The following is a 20416-nucleotide window of genomic DNA, read 5'->3' on the forward strand; positions in this document are numbered from 1 at the left end:
CCTCATATATTTAGTCTTTTCTCCTCATTTGATTTTAAATATAATGTCATTTCTCGTAGCCTCTAGGATCATGTTACCCTCATTCAATGAAATTCAATTACAGAGCTGGAATACAACTTATTAAATACTTTTAAAAAACAAAACAAAATATTGGTTTTCTTACATCTTTCATAGAGGTACTTTCACTCAAACTGCATAGCAATAACAGAATCCTCCTTATTTTGGGGCTTTGAGGGAAACACCAGTAAACATAGATTCAAATTAAATTGAACATAATCGATGCAAAATACATTTTCAAAAAGTTGCTTAAAATCATTCTCACCTGAATCTTAATTGTGTGCCATGAGCGAGTTCTATAGGACTGTCTGTTATAGATATTACTGAATGATTTAATCTTCCTTCTACATCAGGACTAAAACATAAAGTTCTATAGGACTGTCTGTTATAGATATTTCTGTATATTCTTCTTGTACATCAGGACTAAAATATAAAGTTCTATAGGACTGTCTGTTATAGATATTTCTGTATATTCTTCTTGTGCATCAGGACTAAAATATAAAGTTCTACAGTACTGTCTGTTATAGATATTTCTGTATATTCTTCTTGTGCATCAGGACTAAAATATAAAGTTGTATAGGACTGTCTGTTATAGATATTACTGTATATTCTTTCTTCTACATCAGGACTAAAATATAAAGTTCAATAGGACTGTCTGTTATAGATATTACTGTATATTCTTTCTTCTACATCAGGACTAAAATATAGAGTTCTATAGGACTGTCTGTTATAGATATTACTGAATGATTTAGCCTTCCTTCTACACCAGGACTAAAATATAAAGTTCTACAGGACTGTCTTTTATAGATATTACTGAATGATTTAATCTTCCTTCTACATCAGGACTAAAATATAAAGTTCTATAGGACTGTCTGTTATAGATATTACTGAATGGTTTAGCCTTCCTTCTACATCAGGACTAAAATATAAAGTTCTATAGGACTGTCTGTTATAAATATTTCTGTATATTCTTTCTTCTACATCAGGACTAAAATATAAAGTTCTATAGGCCTGTCTGTTATAGATATTACTGTATATTCTTTCTTCTACACCAGTACTAAAATATAAAGTTCTATAGGACTGTCTGTTATAGTTATTACTGTATATTCTTTCTTCTACATCAGGACTAAAATATAAAGTTCTATAGGACTGTCTGTTATAAATATTACTGTATATTCTTTCTTCTACATCAGGACTAAAATATAAAGTTCTATAGGACTGTCTGTTATAGATATTACTGTTTATTCTTCTTTCTACATCAGGACTAAAATATAAAGTTCTATAGGACTGTCTGTTATATATTACTGTATAATATTCTTTCTACATCAGGACTAAAATATAAAGTTCTATAGGACTGTCTGTTATAGATATTACTGTTTATTCTTTCTTCTACATCAGGACTAAAATATAAAGTTCTATAGGACTGTCTGTTATAGATATTACTGTATATTCTTCTTGTACATCAGGACTAAAATATAAAGTTCTACAGGACTGTCTGTTATAGATATTTCTGTATATTCTTTCTTCTACATCAGGACTAAAATATAAAGTTCTATAGGACTGTCTGTTATAGATATTACTGTATATTCTTCTTGTACATCAGGACTAAAATATAAAGTTCTACAGGACTGTCTTTTATAGATATTACTGAATGATTTAATCTTCCTTCTACATCAGGACTAAAATATAAAGTTCTATAGGACTGTCTGTTATAGATATTACTGTTTATTCTTTCTTCTTCCTTAAGATCTAAACTATAAATAAAGTTATATAGGACTGTCTGTTTTAGATAATATTGGACGTTAAAATCTAGTTATATATCCGCTGCGCCCCTTTCATATTGTATTTTTTCTTTATGAAAGAAAAATGATTCTATCAAACAATATATTATCAAATGCATTAAACTATAATTTATAAATATTCGACCATACCCTTAATTTCAAGTAGGGTATCCTCTTATAGTTCATTAAAATTGGGTTTAGGGTCGCATAAATGTCCAAGGTTTGGGGTAAAGGGGATTTTTACCCCTTGTTTTACCCTCTTCTTCATTAGATTATCCCTCTCAAATAAAAAGCTTGTACTTCATTGGGAGGTGAGGGGGGGTTGGGAGCGCTATTGTCCCCCACTTGCAAGATTAGAGAATTTTCCGTGTTCCAATATGTGAGTGATGTTTGAAAAATGATGAAAGAAGAAAAAGTGTGTAATATCCCCGAAGGCATCGAAACAAAAATTAGAGGTATGGTAAGGCATTTAAAAAAAATAAAAAACCTTTATCACGTTTCTAAATAAATGCAAACAAAATTAAGAGTTTATGGATTTTGTCAATTGGACGAATAAGCAATAAGAATTGTCCAAAGATGTTCTTAATAAAATTTACTTAATTAGAATTAGATTACAAAAAAATATTAAAACCAAACTTTTTTGTTTTTTTTTATAAAAAAATCTTGTAAGCCTAATTTGTTTGTGATGGTATAGTAAAAATTTTCTTATTTTTATTGTTTACAAAACACTTATATTCCTGGTTTAAAGGATCCAAGATTGAAAAATGATGATATTTTTCAATTTAAAGCTCTCTCTTTATGGTACAAAGTTGGGACAAATTGTTGAATATACGTCAATAATATTATCAAACATTTTACATCTAGTGCAGTCCAAAAATCTAAAACCTTGTAAGGCTGCTCGCTGCCAAATGTTCGAACGTATATATCTGCCATCGTATTAAACAGCAAAAGAAGTCATATAACTTATTTGGAATGTTCGTACACAACTTTAAAACTACTCTACAAGTGTCAGTGTCAGTCTGTAGGTCCGATGTCTGTCTATAACACTGTGCTTCGAGTAGTTATCAACTCATTCAGGGGTCTTAAGGGATAAGACTAAAGAAGATAATTTGATAAAAAAAAAACATTTGTTGTACAGTTTGGACATGGCTATTGAACCAACAAATCAAGATTTAAAAAATTGAATACACTGAATAAAAGAGCAAGTATAAAAAACTTTTTTGGGGAAATTTTATATATTTTAACTGGATCTTGGTATTTTTTATTTGTTTTATCTTTTAATGCGAAATAGATAAAAAAAAAATCGATAAAACTGCTTGACCTATTACATAATTTTAATGCCAAAATATACTGAAAGTGATAAAAAAAATAGCTGTAACAAATTAGTAGTTAGGTAGTAAAACCAAAATGAAAACCTGCGGTTTTACCAAACTCATATATATTGTAATTTAAACCAGCCTGAGTTTTGATCATTAATTTCAATTTTAATTATATTTAAAATAATTAGCATTAGTTTAATGTAATACAATATAACATAAATAAAATATGAATAAAATCAAGGATAACAATCTAGAATTAATCCTATAATTTTTATTTTACTATCTACGTAAAGCTGTTTATGATACGATTAATAACAATTTTATTATTATGAATGAATATCTCACTAGAATATGCTTTGCTAAAGTCAAACTGGCACAAATTAACACCTGCATATAAGTCACAAGAATGAATATATAGGCAATAATATGTAGTAAAAAAGCTTGTGGTTTTAATTTTTTTAATGAATGACTATAATTTACTATAAAATAGGCAAAAGTTTTTTGTGGATATAACCACCCCAAAACCTTTTAAAACCCTTTTAAAACCCCATAAAAAAAACTTGAATGACCTTGCAGCAAAACTATTATAAAATTTACCTGATATAGGAAAGCCTACAACCATAGTTAAATTCCTCTCCATCGCACACAGGACCAAACCATTTCCCATTTCTATTTTATCATTGTGTCTTTTTCCATCAATATTCAACTTTAATTTGGCGTATTTTCTCTTTGGGCCTGTTTAACACAGTTTAAAATAAATTAACAAGGATGACAACATCTATAAAAGCAAAGCACTGAAACGGTAGGACAAACGGACATTAACACTTATATAGTGTCGGAACTGAATAATCAGAATATATATATAAAAGTCGAAGCAAAATTGTAAGTAAATTTGTTGAATTTGCTTGATACAGAATAATGTTTATGGACATACTTACATTTTTAGAACTTCATTATAGAGTTGCTTTGCTTATGATATTGTACTTTGTTGTCCCAGGAATCAATATACCAAAAATCAGATCAATCGTATGATTAGATCATATAAAAATTTGTTGTTAAAAAAGTAAAAAAATCAACATGTTTAAAATGGACGTACGGACATTTTTATAATGATTATATTGTTGCTACGCTTTCTAAATCGTACCTAACTACTATAGGAATCACTATGCAAAGTTTCAAAACAATATGACAATTCTAACATGCCTAAATTAACGAAAAAAGCTATCTGTTACGGACGTACGGACGGACCGACTCTAATTATAGAAAAGCTTCGCTTTTTAAATAGGTTGGGAGTAGTAGTTCATTAGTTTGTTAATAATTCTAGGTAAGGTTAGGTTAGGTTATATTGTGTACTTGGTAGCTAGGTCCCTCACCACTGCGAATAGGAAGAGGGAAAACATTACTTTTATTTTACTTCAATACCCAAAAGGACATTTAAGCAAAAATCTTCAAATGAAACTTAAAACAAGAAAATTTTTAAATGAAAAACATTTGTGGTTTTGTTTTCTATATAGAACACAAGCTTCCTAGTGGCTGGTAAATATAAGGGGGGAATTGACAAATCTCCTGCCACACATTTGAAAATTAGATAGGAAATAAGATAAGATAATAATATGAAATTAGTCAAATTTTACATATCGATAAGTCTAAGTATAGTAATTAATAATAAAATATATATTAAATTAATGATTTCTAATAGATAATTCGATTAGTTACTGTAGAAAATGCATAGATATGGATATTAATATGGATAGATGTACACAAAAAAGGGGTATAGTCCTTTCCATGACATCGCTCCATATGGAGCGATGATTTTCTATAGCTCCTTCAAGGAGCTATAGCATAGCCTCTCATCATATGGAGCGATGTGAAAGCCCCTTTTAAGGAGCGTTCATATCGCCCCTTATGATAAGAGGCTATGCTATAGCTCCTTCATGGCCTCTTAATAGCTCCTTTAAAGGGGCGTTCATATCGCCTCTTATGATAAGAGGCTATGCTATAGCCCCATGATGGCTCCTTTATAGCCTCTCCATCGCCCCTCCGTAGTCCCTTACCTTAATTTATATAACAACCCACTTGATGGCCCCTACATCGCTCCTCCATCGCCCCTTCTCCAAATTTATATTACATTGTACTTTGATGGCCCCTACATCGCTCCTACATCGCCCCTTCATCGCTCCTACATCGCTCCTTCATCGCTCCTTCTCCAAATTTATATTAAATTGTACTGTGATGGCCCCTACATCGCTCCTACATCGCTCCTTCTCCAAATTTATATTAAATTGTACTGTGATGGCCCCTACATCGCTCCTTCATCGCTCCTACATCGCTCCTACATCGCCCCTTCATCGCTCCTTCTCCAAATTTATATTACATTGCAACTTGATGGCCCCTACATCGCTGCTACATCGCTCCTTCATCGCTCCTACATCGCCCCTACATCGCTCCTACATCGCTCCTTCTCCAAATTTATATTAAATTGTACTGTGATGGCCCCTACATCGCTCCTACATCGCTCCTTCATCGCTCCTACATCGCCCCTTCATCGCTCCTTCTCCAAATTTATATTACATTGTACTTTGATGGCCCCTACATCGCCCCTCCATTGCCCCTCCATCGCTCCTACATCGCCCCTCCATTGCTCCTTCATCGCTCCTTCTCCAAATTTATATTACATTGTACTTTGATGGCTCCTACATCGCCCCTCCATCGCTCCTACATCGCTCCTTCTCCAAATTTATATTAAATTGTACTGTGATGGCCCCTACATCGCCCCTCCATCGCTCCTTCATCGCTCCTACATCGCCCCTTCATCGCTCCTTCTCCAAATTTATATTACATTGTACTTTGATGGCCCCTACATCGCCCCTCCATCGCTCCTACATCGCTCCTTCATCGCTCCTTCTCCAAATTTATATTAAATTGTACTGTGATGGCCCCTACATCGCTCCTACATCGCTCCTTCATTGCTCCTACATCGCCCCTTCATCGCTCCTTCTCCAAATTTATATTACATTGCAACTTGATGGCCCCTACATCGCTCCTACATAGCTCCTCCATCGCTCCTCCATCGCTCCTTCATCGCTCCTACATCGCCCCTTCATCGCTCCTTCTCCAAATTTATATTACATTGCAACTTGATGGCCCCTACATCGCTCCTCCATCGCCCCTTAATAGCCCCTTACCTTAATTTATATAACAAAGCTCCTATATGGCCTCTCTATCGCCCCTTAATAGCCACTTAATTTAATTATATAACATTACCCCTACATAGCCTCTCCATCGCCCCTTAATAGCCCCTTACCTAAATTTATATAACAAAGCTCCTATATAGCCTCTCCATCGCCCCTTAATAGCCCCTTACCTTAATTATGTAACATAGCCCCTACATAGCCTCTCAATCGCCCCTTAATAGCCTCTTACCTTAATTTATATAACATAGCCCCTATATAGCCTCTCCATCGCCCCTTAATAGCCCCTTACCCTAATCTATATAACATAGCCCCTACAAAGCCTCTCCATCGCCCCTTAATAGCCCCTTACCTTAATCTATATAACAAAGCTCCTACATAGCCTCTCCATCGCCCCATAATAGCCTCTTACCTTAATTATGTAACATAGCCCCTACATAGCCTCTCCATCGCCCCTTAATATCCCCTTACCTTAATTATATAACATAGCTCCTACATAGCCTCCCCATCGCCCCTTAATAGCCCCTTACCCGATTTTATATAACATAGCCCCTAAATAGCCTCTCCATCGCCCCTTAATAGCCCCTTACCTTAATTTATATAACATAGCCCCTACATAGCCCCTACATAGCCTCTCCATCGCCCCTTAATAGTCCTTTACCTTAATTTATATAAAATAGCCCCTATATAGCCTCTCCATCGCCCCTTAATAGCCAATTTATATAACATAGCCGCTACATAGCCTCTCCATCGCCCCTTAATAGCTCCTTACCTTAATTTATATAACATAGCCTCTCCATCGCCCCTTAATAGCCCTCCATCGCCACTTAAAAGCCCCTTACCTTAATTTATATAACATAGCCTCTACATAGCCTCTCCATCGCCCCTTAATAGCCCCTTATATCCTCCTTCAAAACAGTTATACACCTTCCCAGGATCTATTGGAAGCTACCCTATAAAGGAGAACCATATTGGTTCTGCAGTTAGCGATCTTCTTTGATACATACAGACAATGATCCTGTTACTTTTTATAAGGATTAAAAATAAAATGGCCTAAAGCCATCTCATTACCCATAGGAAGCTTCACTGTAAAGGAGAACCATGTCGGTTTAGTGGTTAGCAAGGTACAGACAGACATACATACAGACAAAGATCCTGTTACTTTATTATAAGGATTAAAATAAAATAGTTATTAACCTCCCCAGGACCTATGAGAAGCTACCCTATTAAGGAGAACGATCTCAGGACCTATAGGAATCTTCACTGTAAAGGAGAACCATATTGGTTCAGCGGTTAGCAAGATCCTTCGGTACAGACAGACATTCATACATACAGACAAAGATTCTGTTAATTTATTTTAAGAAATACAGATAAAATTGTTATAAACCTTTCCAGGCCTAAAACCATCTCAGGACCTAATTTCTGCCGTTGACAACTCGAGTTAAGTTACTATATTATTTTTACAATGTTTAACTTATCTGTTATTATTGGCTGACGAAAAGTTTGGGCAAAAAAAAAATTTATTCTTCAATGAAATATCTCTCCAGTATAATTTTGCCAAGTGCTAATTTATTAAGAATAAAGTTTGCCACAAATTTACCAAAAAATCTCATTGTCATTTCGCCAGGGAGGATTAGGATAGTTCCCAAAGTGTTATAAGTTGGCTTATCCAAGAGTGCTGTCTAGTCTCCAAAGTTTTATAATACCGTTTTCTTATTCGTTAGATTAACAACCTTGGGGACTTTTTATTGTTTTGTGATTGTTTAGTTCATTAAGTTGAGTGTCTAAATGTTTCAACCACTAATTCTAAACTAAAGAAGGGGTAATTTTGTGAATCATCAATGGGAATAATTAATATATAAACATACATATATATACAGTGTTTTTTTTTATGAGAGCATTTTTGAAAGCAATTTTACCCTACTTATAGTTATCAGAATTTAATGATTAATGGCTTATTCTCTTCGTTTTTTATAACCATTAACAGAAAAGCAAAAAAATATTTCAGTTTTTATTTAAAAAGTACAGTAAATTCAAAATTTCAAAACATGGGTGTCAACATCTAAAATAGTTATTTCTCGCATCGTATTATAAACGGCTTTCCGCGGATATAGAAAGTACAATTATGAGATTAAAACTAGTTTTTTTAGCCCCGAGGTGCAGAAGGCACCGGCTAAAAAAACTGGGTTTAATCTTATGATTGTACATATCTATATTCGTAGAAAGCTGGATATAATACGATGCTAGACATAGTTTTTTCGTATGGATGAGAACCGGTTCCTATCCACCGGATTCAAATGAATACGAGAAATGGTTTTAGCGCATTTTTCTTATGCTCAAATCTTCTACCCTTTCCAAGAATGGAGGGAGTACATTGGGGGGCCAGTATTCCCTCCCTGGTTGAGATATGGCCTTCAAATTTCAAAATGTTCTAGTACATGTCACAAGTAGTATCTATATAAATTTTTAGCTCAATATCTCAACTTTGAAGCGTTTTGCAGCCATTCTTGCAAAGGTAGATTATAAGAAAAATGCACTAAAACCATTTTTAGATGTTGACACCTAAGTTTTAAATTTTTTAATTTACTGTACTTTTTGAATAAAAACTGAAATATTTTTTGCTTTTCTATTAAAGGTTATAAAAAAGAAGAGAATAAGCCATTAATCATTAAATTCTAATAACTATAAGTAAGGTAAAATTGCTTTCAAAAAAGTTCTCATAAAAAAACACACTGTATATATGTATATATATCATTTTATCGACAATCGTCTTATCCCTGTAGATCTCTGATTATCAGAGCATTTTTGAAATATTTGCTGCTTATTTTTTGGCTGCCTTTGGCAAAATAATTTTTTTTCATAAAAAATGTATACAAAATTATCGTATTAATTTGGTAAATATATCATTGCACTTGAATTATTTTTAAGTCACTAACGGCTAATCCCATAGATGACCCTAGGAGTACTTTAATGAATAGATGTGGTGGAGAGGGGGGGGGGAGGGGGAAGGTTAAGAATTTAAGGGAAGTGATACCTTCCGGGGGCTGAAAGTGTTAGTCCCCTCCCCAAAATGAAAACTTTTCCTGCGAGTAAAATAAGCTTCAATGTAAAGGAGAAGCATATCGGTTCAGTTGATACTGATAAACATCCTGTTACTTTAATGTAAATATTAGTTTAAGGATAGTCTGTATAATCTCAGGGATAAAGGAAACATTAGGCAATTTTTACAATAGTCTCCAAAGTTTTATAATGAAGTTTTCTTATTCGTTGGCTCAAAACTTTGGGGACTTTTGTCATATTTTGGTTGTAGTGTTGCAATTTTGTGTATCGTTATTAGGGATGGATAAAAATTTATTGGCCATTGTCTTATTCCTTTAGATCCTTGGTATAATCAACTGAATAACAGTTCCAACAACAAAAATTAAGATATTGCTTCGCTTTTTATGGACAAATATCCTGTTATTTTATTATAAGGAAAAAAAATAAACTATCTTAAAATCATCTCAGTACTCAGCGGTTAGCAAGATCCTACGGTATAGACAGACAGACATACATCATATCGGTTTAGCAGCAAACGAGATCCTTTGCTACAGACAAAAAAAAACTTTGTATATCGACTAGCGGCTACGCCCCCAGCATCTATTGGCTCTGTATTCAAAGGGGAATGAATAAAATCCTAAAGCCTTCCCAGGACTTAAAATAGAATAGCCTAAAACCATCCCTCGACTTAAAATAAAATAGCCTAAAGCCATTACAAGACAAATATTAAGCTTACCTGAAATAGAAAGCCCAATCTGTTTAGTAGTTATTGAGATCTTAAGTTTTAGAACAGAAAGCCTTACTAACGTGGACAAACACAGGATATTTCGGACAAATGTCGGAGTGGACATTATATAAGTAAAACGCAGAAGTGTCTATAATATCTTAAAAATTAGGTTTCAACAACATTTGTTTAGTTATTTCTACACAGGTTAGGTTAGGTTAAGATATAAATATACAAATAAGCCCCCTGCAGGGGTTAGGCATATAAAAAAACATATTTGACAGTTGTAAACAATGTGAGAAAAAAATATGTTTTAGTTTAATGAAATGTTCTATCTGTTTCAAACCTTTGCCTTTCGATAGAACTTACCTACTTTGGAAAACTGTTAGACTGATTTTAAAATTTCAGTCTGTGAGAAAAGATATTCAAGATTTTTTTTTGTTTTGAAAGATTTTTATCTTATAAATAAAATAAAAGACACTCCTGCGTTTTACATAAGCAATGTCCACTCCGACGATTGTCCCATTCCTAGGTTTGTCCACTCCAACGTTTGTTTATGTTTTACTACTTTATATAATAGGATAATATGTATTCTTCTTTTATATTTCTCTTTTCTTATTCACTTGCAGCTGCGCTCTTTTTAATGTAAGGAGGCAGAAAAATAGCCTAAACCAATTAGGGGCTTAAATCTGAAAATGAAAAAGCAAAAAACCATCCCATGTCCTATGTGAAGCTTCCCTTAAATGGAGAATTTAGTCAGTTTATGAAATTTTTAAGCTTCAGACCAAAAAAAATACTTTTTTTGTTAAAAGAGAGACTTTTCTACAATTAGGGCTAGTCCTTTCGTCATTGCTCTTCTCATTAAGTTAAGCATGTGGTTTTCTCTGCTATTGTTAAAGATAGACTGTTGAGATTTTTAGTGAATATTCCCATGACATATGTATATCCAGTCTATAAATTATTTTGTCTGTCTCTCAATTATGCTTCAAAAGACTTAGGTTTCGTGATAATCTTTGAGTAATAGCATATTCTCTTAAAGTCTGCTCTATAACTTACTTTGTCTGTTTGTCCATTATATGATCCTTATTCAAATTTCTATTTAACTAAAAAATTTCATTCTCTTAGTTTATTTTTTTTCTTTATTTCATTATGTTATTATATTATTTATATTTATTTTATTAATTCATTATATTTTCATTATAATTTTCCTTTTTAAATGCGAAACTTTTCTATAGTAAGGATTGGTTTGTCCGTACGTCCAAACGGTTAGACGACATTTTCTTTAATTTAGACATGTTATAAATATCCTATCGATTTCAAACTTTGCAGAATGATTTCTATAACAGTTGGGTACAATACTATATTCATTACTAGAAAGTATGTACGTCCATTTTTTTGTATAATATCATTGTCCCATTCATCTGGGTTTTGGAGTAATGTTTCTTAGGACAACAAGGTTTAGTATTATAATCAAATACTAAAAATAAAATTATGCCCTTTTACTATATTCTATACTAGCAGATTCGCCCCTAGCCTCAGGGGCTTTGCCCCAAGAGGTGATAAAATTTTTTTTTGGCGAAATTCGTAATAGGACCAAGAAAATCTTCAGCAAAAAAAAAAATGGGGGGGGATTTTTTTGTTTTTGGGGGGGTTGGGGGTATCCCACCCCCCAAGAAAATAGCCTAAAACCACCACAGGACCAGTAGGTATATTCCCTGAATAGTAGAATATAATCGGTCCAGTGGTTACCGAGATCTTAAGGGACTGACAGACGGACAGACAGACGGACAGACAGACGGACAGACAGACAGACGGATGGACAGACATCATTCTACTTTGTATTATAGATTTACGCTAATTTTAACAAAATTTATGTTTGACCTCCTGATTTTAGAGCTTTGCTTTTGTGAATGTTGTTATCCTTGTTATCTTGCTTTTTTTTCCTTTTTCATAACCTATTATATAAAGTAGTAATCTTTTTTTTGTCTGTAGAAAAGCTAACCGCTGAACCTATATGGTTCTCCTTTACAGTGAAGCTTCTTTTAAGTTCATAGAGGGTTTATAATTATTTCGAGGGAGGGTATCTCCACCCTCCCAGAAAATTCACCCCAAGAAAAATATTACCCCATCCCCTCAAAAAATCTTTTTAACTTTTTAAAAGCAAAGCTTTTCTATATTAAGGATCAGTCCGTACGTCCGTAACGGTTAGCTATTTTCGTTAATTTAGGCATGTGATTCCTGTAGTAGAAAGGTACGATTTAGAAAGTCTATAATCATTATCAGAATATCCATACGTCCATTTTAAGCATACTAATTATTAACTTACAACAAATTTTTATGTATCAAAATTATCCGATTAATCTGATTTCTGGGATACTGATTCCTAGGACAACAAAATAGAATGTTATAAGCGAATCATATCTATAATCAAGTCCAAAAAATGTGAGTACGTCCTTAAGCATTTTCCTGCATGTAAGCAATTTCTCAATAAATTTACTTACAATTTTGTTTCGAATTTTAAATTTATGTTCTGACTATTCAGTTCTGACACTCTACATTATTAATGTTCATTAAAGGACGCCTGCAAGAAATAACACACTTTAACTGCTAAAAGACTGCCACAAGAAGACCCAATACCCCAAATTATAAGCCTTCAGCTTCAATAACAAAAAAGTTCTAGGCATTTCAAAATAGCATTTTATGTACAATGGAATTTTTGAAAGATTTCCAATGCTCATAAAAGAAAAAACAATATTAAATTACGTTGCCTAGACATAAAATTATAACCTTATCTTTGTCAGAAACTTAGATTGCCTGTAACTGATTACATTTTTACAATAAAAACACCACATTTCATAGTCAAAATCTATGAAAAAAAATCGATTTAAATTGCATTTTTAAACGAAAATCATAGCGGAAACAAAGGGGTAAACTAATACAAGCTTAGCTGTGATTGGTTGTTAAGCTGATTCAGCCTTCTGATTGGCTACAGTACATTCGGTACAACGCAAGTAAAACTTATTTTTTTTTAATGATTTTGACTATAAAAATGGGTATTTTTATTGTAAAAATATAATTAGTTACTGGAAACCTAAATTTATGACAAAAAAAATAAGCTTATAATTTTGTTTCTAGGCCACGTAGTTTAATTTTAAAGTTTTCAACATGAGCATTGCAATTCTTTCAAAATTTCCATTGTACATAAAATGTCATTTTAAAATGCCTAGAACTTTTTTGTTATAGAAGCTGAAGGCTTCAAATTTGGGGTATTTGGTCTACTTGTGGCAGTCTTTCAGCAGTTAAAGCGTGGTATTTCTTGCAGGCTTCCTTTAAACTTTTTTCTACCGTTTCAGAGCTTTGCTTTTATAAATGTTGTCATCCTTGTCATCCTTTTAAAACTTAAATTTAAAACTGTAGAGGGTCACATTCCTTCCTTACCTTAATGCCCTACCTTCTATAATGAAGGGGCAATACAATTACAGAGGCTGTACAGGAGCCATAAAGGGCCTATGTTATATAAATTAAGGTAAGGGGCGATGAAGAGGCTATGAAGGGGCTATGTTATATAAATTAAGGTAAGAGGCTATTAAGGGGCGATGGAGAGGCTATGTAGGGGCTATGTTATATAATTAAGGTAAGGGGCTATTAAGGGGCGATGGAGATGCTTTGTAGGGCCTATGTTATATAAATTAAGGTAAGAGGCTATTAAGGGGCGATGGAGAGGCTATGTAGGGGCTATGTTATATAAATTAGGGTAAGGGGCTATTTAGGGGCGATGGAGAGGCTATGTAGGGGCTATGTTATATATATTAAGGTAAGGATTATATAAATTAAGGTAAGAGGCTATTAAGGGGCGATGGAGAGGCTATGTAGGGGCTATGCTATATAAATTAAGGTAAGGGGCTATTAAGGGGCGATGGAGAGGCTATGTAGGGCTATGTTATATAAATTAAGGTAAGGGGCTATTAAGGGGCGATGGAGAGGCTATGTAGAGGCTATGTTATATAAATTAAGGTAAGGGGCTATTAAGGGGCGATGGAGAGGCTATGTAGGGGCTATGTTATATAAATTAAGGTAAGGAGCTATTAAGGGGCGATGGAGAGGCTATGTAGGGGCTATGTTATATAAATTAGGGTAAGGGGCTATTCAGGGGCGATGGAGAGGCTATGTAGGGGCTATGTTATATATATTAAGGTAAGGATTATATAAATTAAGGTAAGAGGCTATTAAGGGGCGATGGAGAGGCTATGTAGGGGCTATGCTATATAAATTAAGGTAAGGGGCTATTAAGGGGCGATGGAGAGGCTATGTAGGGCTATGTTATATAAATTAAGGTAAGGGGCTATTAAGGGGCGATGGAGAGGCTATGTAGAGGCTATGTTATATAAATTAAGGTAAGGGGCTATTAAGGGGCGATGGAGAGGCTATGTAGGGGCTATGTTATATAAATTAGGGTAAGGGGCTATTTAGGGGCGATGGAGAGGCTATGTAGGGGCTATGTTATATATATTAAGGTAAGGATTATATAAATTAAGGTAAGAGGCTATTAAGGGGCGATGGAGAGGCTATGTAGGGGCTATGCTATATAAATTAAGGTAAGGGGCTATTAAGGGGCGATGGAGAGGCTATGTAGGGCTATGTTATATAAATTAAGGTAAGGGGCTATTAAGGGGCGATGGAGAGGCTATGTAGGGGCTATGTTATATAAATTAAGGTAAGGAGCTATTAAGGGGCGATGGAGAGGCTATGTAGGGGCTATGTTATATAAATTAGGGTAAGGGGCTATTTAGGGGCGATGGAGAGGCTATGTAGGGGCTATGTTATATATATTAAGGTAAGGATTATATAAATTAAGGTAAGAGGCTATTAAGGGGCGATGGAGAGGCTATGTAGGGGCTATGCTATATAAATTAAGGTAAGGGGCTATTAAGGGGCGATGGAGAGGCTATGTAGGGCTATGTTATATAAATTAAGGTAAGGGGCTATTAAGGGGCGATGGAGAGGCTATGTAGAGGCTATGTTATATAAATTAAGGTAAGGGGCTATTAAGGGGCGATGGAGAGGCTATGTAGGGGCTATGTTATATAAATTAAGGTAAGGAGCTATTAAGGGGCGATGGAGAGGCTATGTAGGGGCTATGTTATATAAATTAGGGTAAGGGGCTATTCAGGGGCGATGGAGAGGCTATGTAGGGGCTATGTTATATATATTAAGGTAAGGATTATATAAATTAAGGTAAGAGGCTATTAAGGGGCGATGGAGAGGCTATGTAGGGGCTATGCTATATAAATTAAGGTAAGGGGCTATTAAGGGGCGATGGAGAGGCTATGTAGGGCTATGTTATATAAATTAAGGTAAGGGGCTATTAAGGGGCGATGGAGAGGCTATGTAGAGGCTATGTTATATAAATTAAGGTAAGGGGCTATTAAGGGGCGATGGAGAGGCTATGTAGGGGCTATGTTATATAAATTAAGGTAAGGAGCTATTAAGGGGCGATGGAGAGGCTATGTAGGGGCTATGTTATATAAATTAGGGTAAGGGGCTATTCAGGGGCGATGGAGAGGCTATGTAGGGGCTATGTTATATATATTAAGGTAAGGATTATATAAATTAAGGTAAGAGGCTATTAAGGGGCGATGGAGAGGCTATGTAGGGGCTATGCTATATAAATTAAGGTATGGGGCTATTAAGGGGCGATGGAGAGGCTATGTAGGGCTATGTTATATAAATTAAGGTAAGGGGCTATTAAGGGGCGATGGAGAGGCTATGTAGAGGCTATGTTATATAAATTAAGGTAAGGGGCTATTAAGGGGCGATTGAGAGGCTATGTAGGGGCTATGTTATATAAATTAGGGTAAGGGGCTATTTAGGGGCGATGGAGAGGCTATGTAGGGGCTATGTTATATATATTAAGGTAAGGATTATATAAATTAAGGTAAGAGGCTATTAAGGGGCGATGGAGAGGCTATGTAGGGGCTATGCTATATAAATTAAGGTAAGGGGCTATTAAGGGGCGATGGAGAGGCTATGTAGGGCTATGTTATATAAATTAAGGTAAGGGGCTATTAAGGGGCGATGGAGAGGCTATGTAGGGGCTATGTTATATAAATTAAGGTAAGGAGCTATTAAGGGGCGATGGAGAGGCTATGTAGGGGCTATGTTATATAAATTAGGGTAAGGGGCTATTTAGGGGCGATGGAGAGGCTATGTAGGGGCTATGTTATATATATTAAGGTAAGGATTATATAAATTAAGGTAAGAGGCTATTAAGGGGCGATGGAGAGGCTATGTAGGGGCTATGCTATATAAATTAAGGTAAGGGGCTATTAAGGGGCGATGGAGAGGCTATGTAGGGCTATGTTATATAAATTAAGGTAAGGGGCTATTAAGGGGCGATGGAGAGGCTATGTAGAGGCTATGTTATATAAATTAAGGTAAGGGGCTATTAAGGGGCGATGGAGAGGCTATGTAGGGGCTATGTTATATAAATTAAGGTAAGGAGCTATTAAGGGGCGATGGAGAGGCTATGTAGGGGCTATGTTATATAAATTAAGGTAAGGGGCGATGGAGAGGCTATGTAGGGGCTATGTTATATAAATTAAGGTAATGGGCTTTTAAGGGGCGATGGAGAGGCTATGTAGGAGCTATGTTATATAAATTAAGGTAAGGGACTATTAAGGGGCAATGGAGAGGCTATGTAGGAGCTTTGTTATATAAATAAAGGTAAGGGGCTATTAGGGGCGATGGAGAGGCTATGTAGGGGCTTTGTTATATAAATTAAGATAAGGGGCTATTAAGGGGCGATGGAGAGGCTATGTAGGGGCTATGTTATAAAAATTAAGGTAAGGAGCTATTAAGGGGCGATGGAGAGGCTATGTAGGGACTTTTTTATATAAATTAAGGTAAGGGGCTATTAAGGGGCGATGGGGCGATGTAGGGGCGATGGAGGAGAGATGTAGGGGCCATCAAAGTACAATGTAATATAAATTTCAAGAAGGAGAGATGAAGGAGCGATGTAGGGGCGATGTAGGAGCGATGAAGGGGCGATGGAGGAGCGATGTAGGGGCCATCAAAGTACAATGTAATATAAATTTCAAGAAGGAGAGATGAAGGGGCGATGGAGGAGCGATGTAGGAGCGATGTAGGGGCCATCAAGTTGCAATGTAATATAAATTTGGAGAAGGAGCGATGAAGGGGCGATGTAGGAGCGATGAAGGAGCGATGTAGGAGCGATGTAGGGGCCATCACAGTACAATGTAATATAAATTTGAAGAAGGAGCGATGAAGGGGCGATGTAGGAGCGATGGAGGGGCGATGTAGGGGCCATCAAAGTACAATGTAATATAAATTTGAAGAAGGAGCGATGAAGGGGTGATGTAGGAGCGATGGAGGGGCGATGTAGGGGCCATCAAAGTACAATGTAATATAAATTTGGAGAAGGAGCGATGGAGGAGCGATGAAGGGGCGATGTAGGAGCGATGTAGGGGCCATCAAGGGACTAAGATATATATAATAGTGAAGGGGCCATGAAGAGGCGATATTTAATTAAATAGCCCCTTGGGATAAGAGGACATATCATCTCCTCTTTAGAAGGGGCGATTATGGAGCGATAAAGGATCATTTAATCGCCTCTTAGGGCAAGGGGCTATCAAATCGCTCCTTTCAAGGAGTCATAACATCGCCTCTTGTTATATGGGGCTATTAAATCGCTCCTTTCAAGGAGCCATTACATCGCCCCATGTCATAAGAGGCGATCAATTAAAATCATCGCCCCATATGGAGCGATGTCATGGAAAGGACTATACCCCAAAAAAGAAATATAAGAATGAGAATGGACAGAAATAAGAAAATATGTGACAGATAAAGATCTTCAGAAACTTTTAATTTGTCCCTTTCTTATGGAATTAAAGATTCGCACAAAAGTGCATCCGTGGATATTTGGATATTTATTTCTACAAATATATATATATATATATATATTCAATAGGGTTGGGACAGATATCCGGTTTTGCCGGGTACCGGATATTAAAACTATCCGGATACCGGATATCTTGCGGATTTCTAATGCCGGATATCCGGCTGGTTTCTTATGACGGAGATCCGGTTATCCGGTCGGATATTTAGTAATTTGCCAGATATCGGACATTGGCCAGATATCCGACCAGATACCGGATATCTGGAATTAGAATATCAGCCGAAAATCCGGTATCCCGTATCCGGCCAAAAAAGTATCCGGCCCATTCTAATATTCAATATGCACAAATAAATGTATAAGCATAGATGTATAATCCAGACAGCTAGCTTCCCTAAGTTGCAAAGAATCTTTTCATCTGCTAGCAAATTGTTTCATGTTATTTTGAAGGAACCCAGTTGTTTTTATAGTTATTAGCTGATTTCTCAAAACAACATCGGAACAGGACAGGGTTACATGTAGCTTGTGCCCCCTCTATTGTTTTACGAATATAATATGGTTTAATACAAAGCCATACATCATTAAATTTGCAAATGAACAGAATTAATTATAGCGAGCAAAACTTTAAAAGTAAATAATTGAAGATGATCAAAGTCCCTTAACAGATTATGTTATTCTTTGCAAATACATTTATTGAAAAGTGTAGTAAGATACCAGATTAATGTTGGCAGGTCTTAGTAGCGTAGCTTCTCTTAAATATTTTTTTTGTACGTCCGTCCAGTTTAATGTAAAAATCAAGTAAGCAGGACTTTGGCAGCTTTCCTTTTTCCTTTGGCAGCTCAATTAGGGATACCCTAATGCTGCAGCAATAAGTTAGTCAACAATTTGCAGCGAAGTGGTAATTTTTTTTTGACATTGTACGTGGCCGAAACGTTTAATAATATTTTTCCATAGCAATAAAATTGACCGGGTCCTGAGCCCTTACCGAAAGTCAAAAGACAAATAAAACTTATATTTCTAATATTTAGAAATATTCATTGGGAACGCTGCCCATGTTTGTTTACATTCTTGTTGTTTATCAGTGTTTGTTTGTCTGTTTCCATGGTTTGCAAACTAAATAACAAAATTTGCATCATTTATTTTGAAAATAGAGTTTCTGAAGAAAGTTATGTAGTAAGCTACTGAAAAATCGAAGACGAAGAAAGTCCCTCAATAACGTCATAAAAATGAGTGATAAGGAGAGAAGGAGTGGGAAAGAAAACCTCTAAAAAAAAGATGGATAATCCCTCATTTTTATGACGTAACATGCTGATTTTTTTAGGGATTTTCTTCGTCTTCAATCGATAGATTATTAATTGGATGCAGATTTTCTAGTTCTCTGATAAAGTGATGCTCTCAGCTAGCTGGTTAAAATAACAATAAACCACAACCACCTTTACCCCATCCCCTCCCCTCATACTGCTTGAACAAACTGACCAATAAATAACATCCATATAAGCAAGCTAAATTGACAATAAATTTTCTTCTGTCAATACATCCTATATCCATTTCTCATATTCATTCGAATCAATCCGGTGGATAGGAACCGGTACTCATCCATACGAAAAAACTATGTCTAGCATCGTATTATATCCAGCTTTCTACGAATATAAAAATGTACAATCATAAGATTAAAACCAGTTTTTTAGCCGGGGCCTTCGGCAACTCGGGGATAAAAAAAATATTTTTAGTCTCATAATTGTACATTCTATATCCGCGGAAAGCCGTTTATAAAACGATGCGAGAAATAACTATTATTGTAACAAGTTCATTAAGATGAAAGAAAGTGAGATTGGAGGAAAACAAGATTACAATTTTTACTTTTGAAGGACAGTCAAAGTATCTGTGGTCTCATATTTGGAATGCAACATTGAAAAAGTCACTAACAGACAATGACATCCACACAAAAAAGCAGACAACACACACACACACACATACAACAAGACCAAGCTAGCCAAATAAAGGACATTAGGCCTCATAAATAAGAATTTACCTTACATGTAATGCAATACTTTGTAACAATAGTAAAAGGTAATGGAAAAGAGGTTAAGGTTGCCTAGATTATACAAAAAAACAAGGATTACAACATCTATAAAAAAGAAGCCCAATGAATCTGAAAGTAAGACAAACAAACATTTTCAATTATGGAGTACCAAAGGCCAAAATCCTCATGTTTAATATAGTTGTACAGACATTCTGAAATTAATCATAGAGTTGCTCTGATTTATAAATTTCCACAACTGTTTAAACAATCATAATACCATGATTGATATAGACATGAACAGAAGCAGTTATGTATTGACAAACATTACAGTAAAACAATAGAGGTGAAAGGGGTTAAATAACTGTATGTC

The 20416-nt window shown here is 35.2% G+C and overlaps 1 protein-coding gene across 2 annotated transcripts in view; it reads right to left on the bottom strand.

Moving 5' to 3' along the window:
* Window positions 1–20416, bottom strand: part of LOC145324880 (locomotion-related protein Hikaru genki-like) — a 251714-nt gene that overhangs the window by 118579 nt on the left and 112719 nt on the right. The window contains exons 7-8 of one of the 2 annotated variants that reach the window (XM_080167590.1): window positions 3755–3826; window positions 323–412 (exon numbers count right to left, since the gene is read on the bottom strand). The exons of the other annotated variant lie outside the window; for it this stretch is intronic. Of the exons in view, the coding sequence (XP_080023716.1) occupies window positions 323–412; window positions 3755–3826 (162 nt within the window). The remainder of the gene's footprint in view (window positions 1–322; window positions 413–3754; window positions 3827–20416) is intronic. 2 annotated transcript variants of the gene reach the window in all.

This window comes from Acartia tonsa, chromosome 7 (assembly GCF_053477335.1).
Source record: "Acartia tonsa isolate MP-2025a chromosome 7, ASM5347733v1, whole genome shotgun sequence".
In the NCBI taxonomy this organism is placed as follows: domain Eukaryota; kingdom Metazoa; phylum Arthropoda; class Copepoda; order Calanoida; family Acartiidae; genus Acartia; species Acartia tonsa.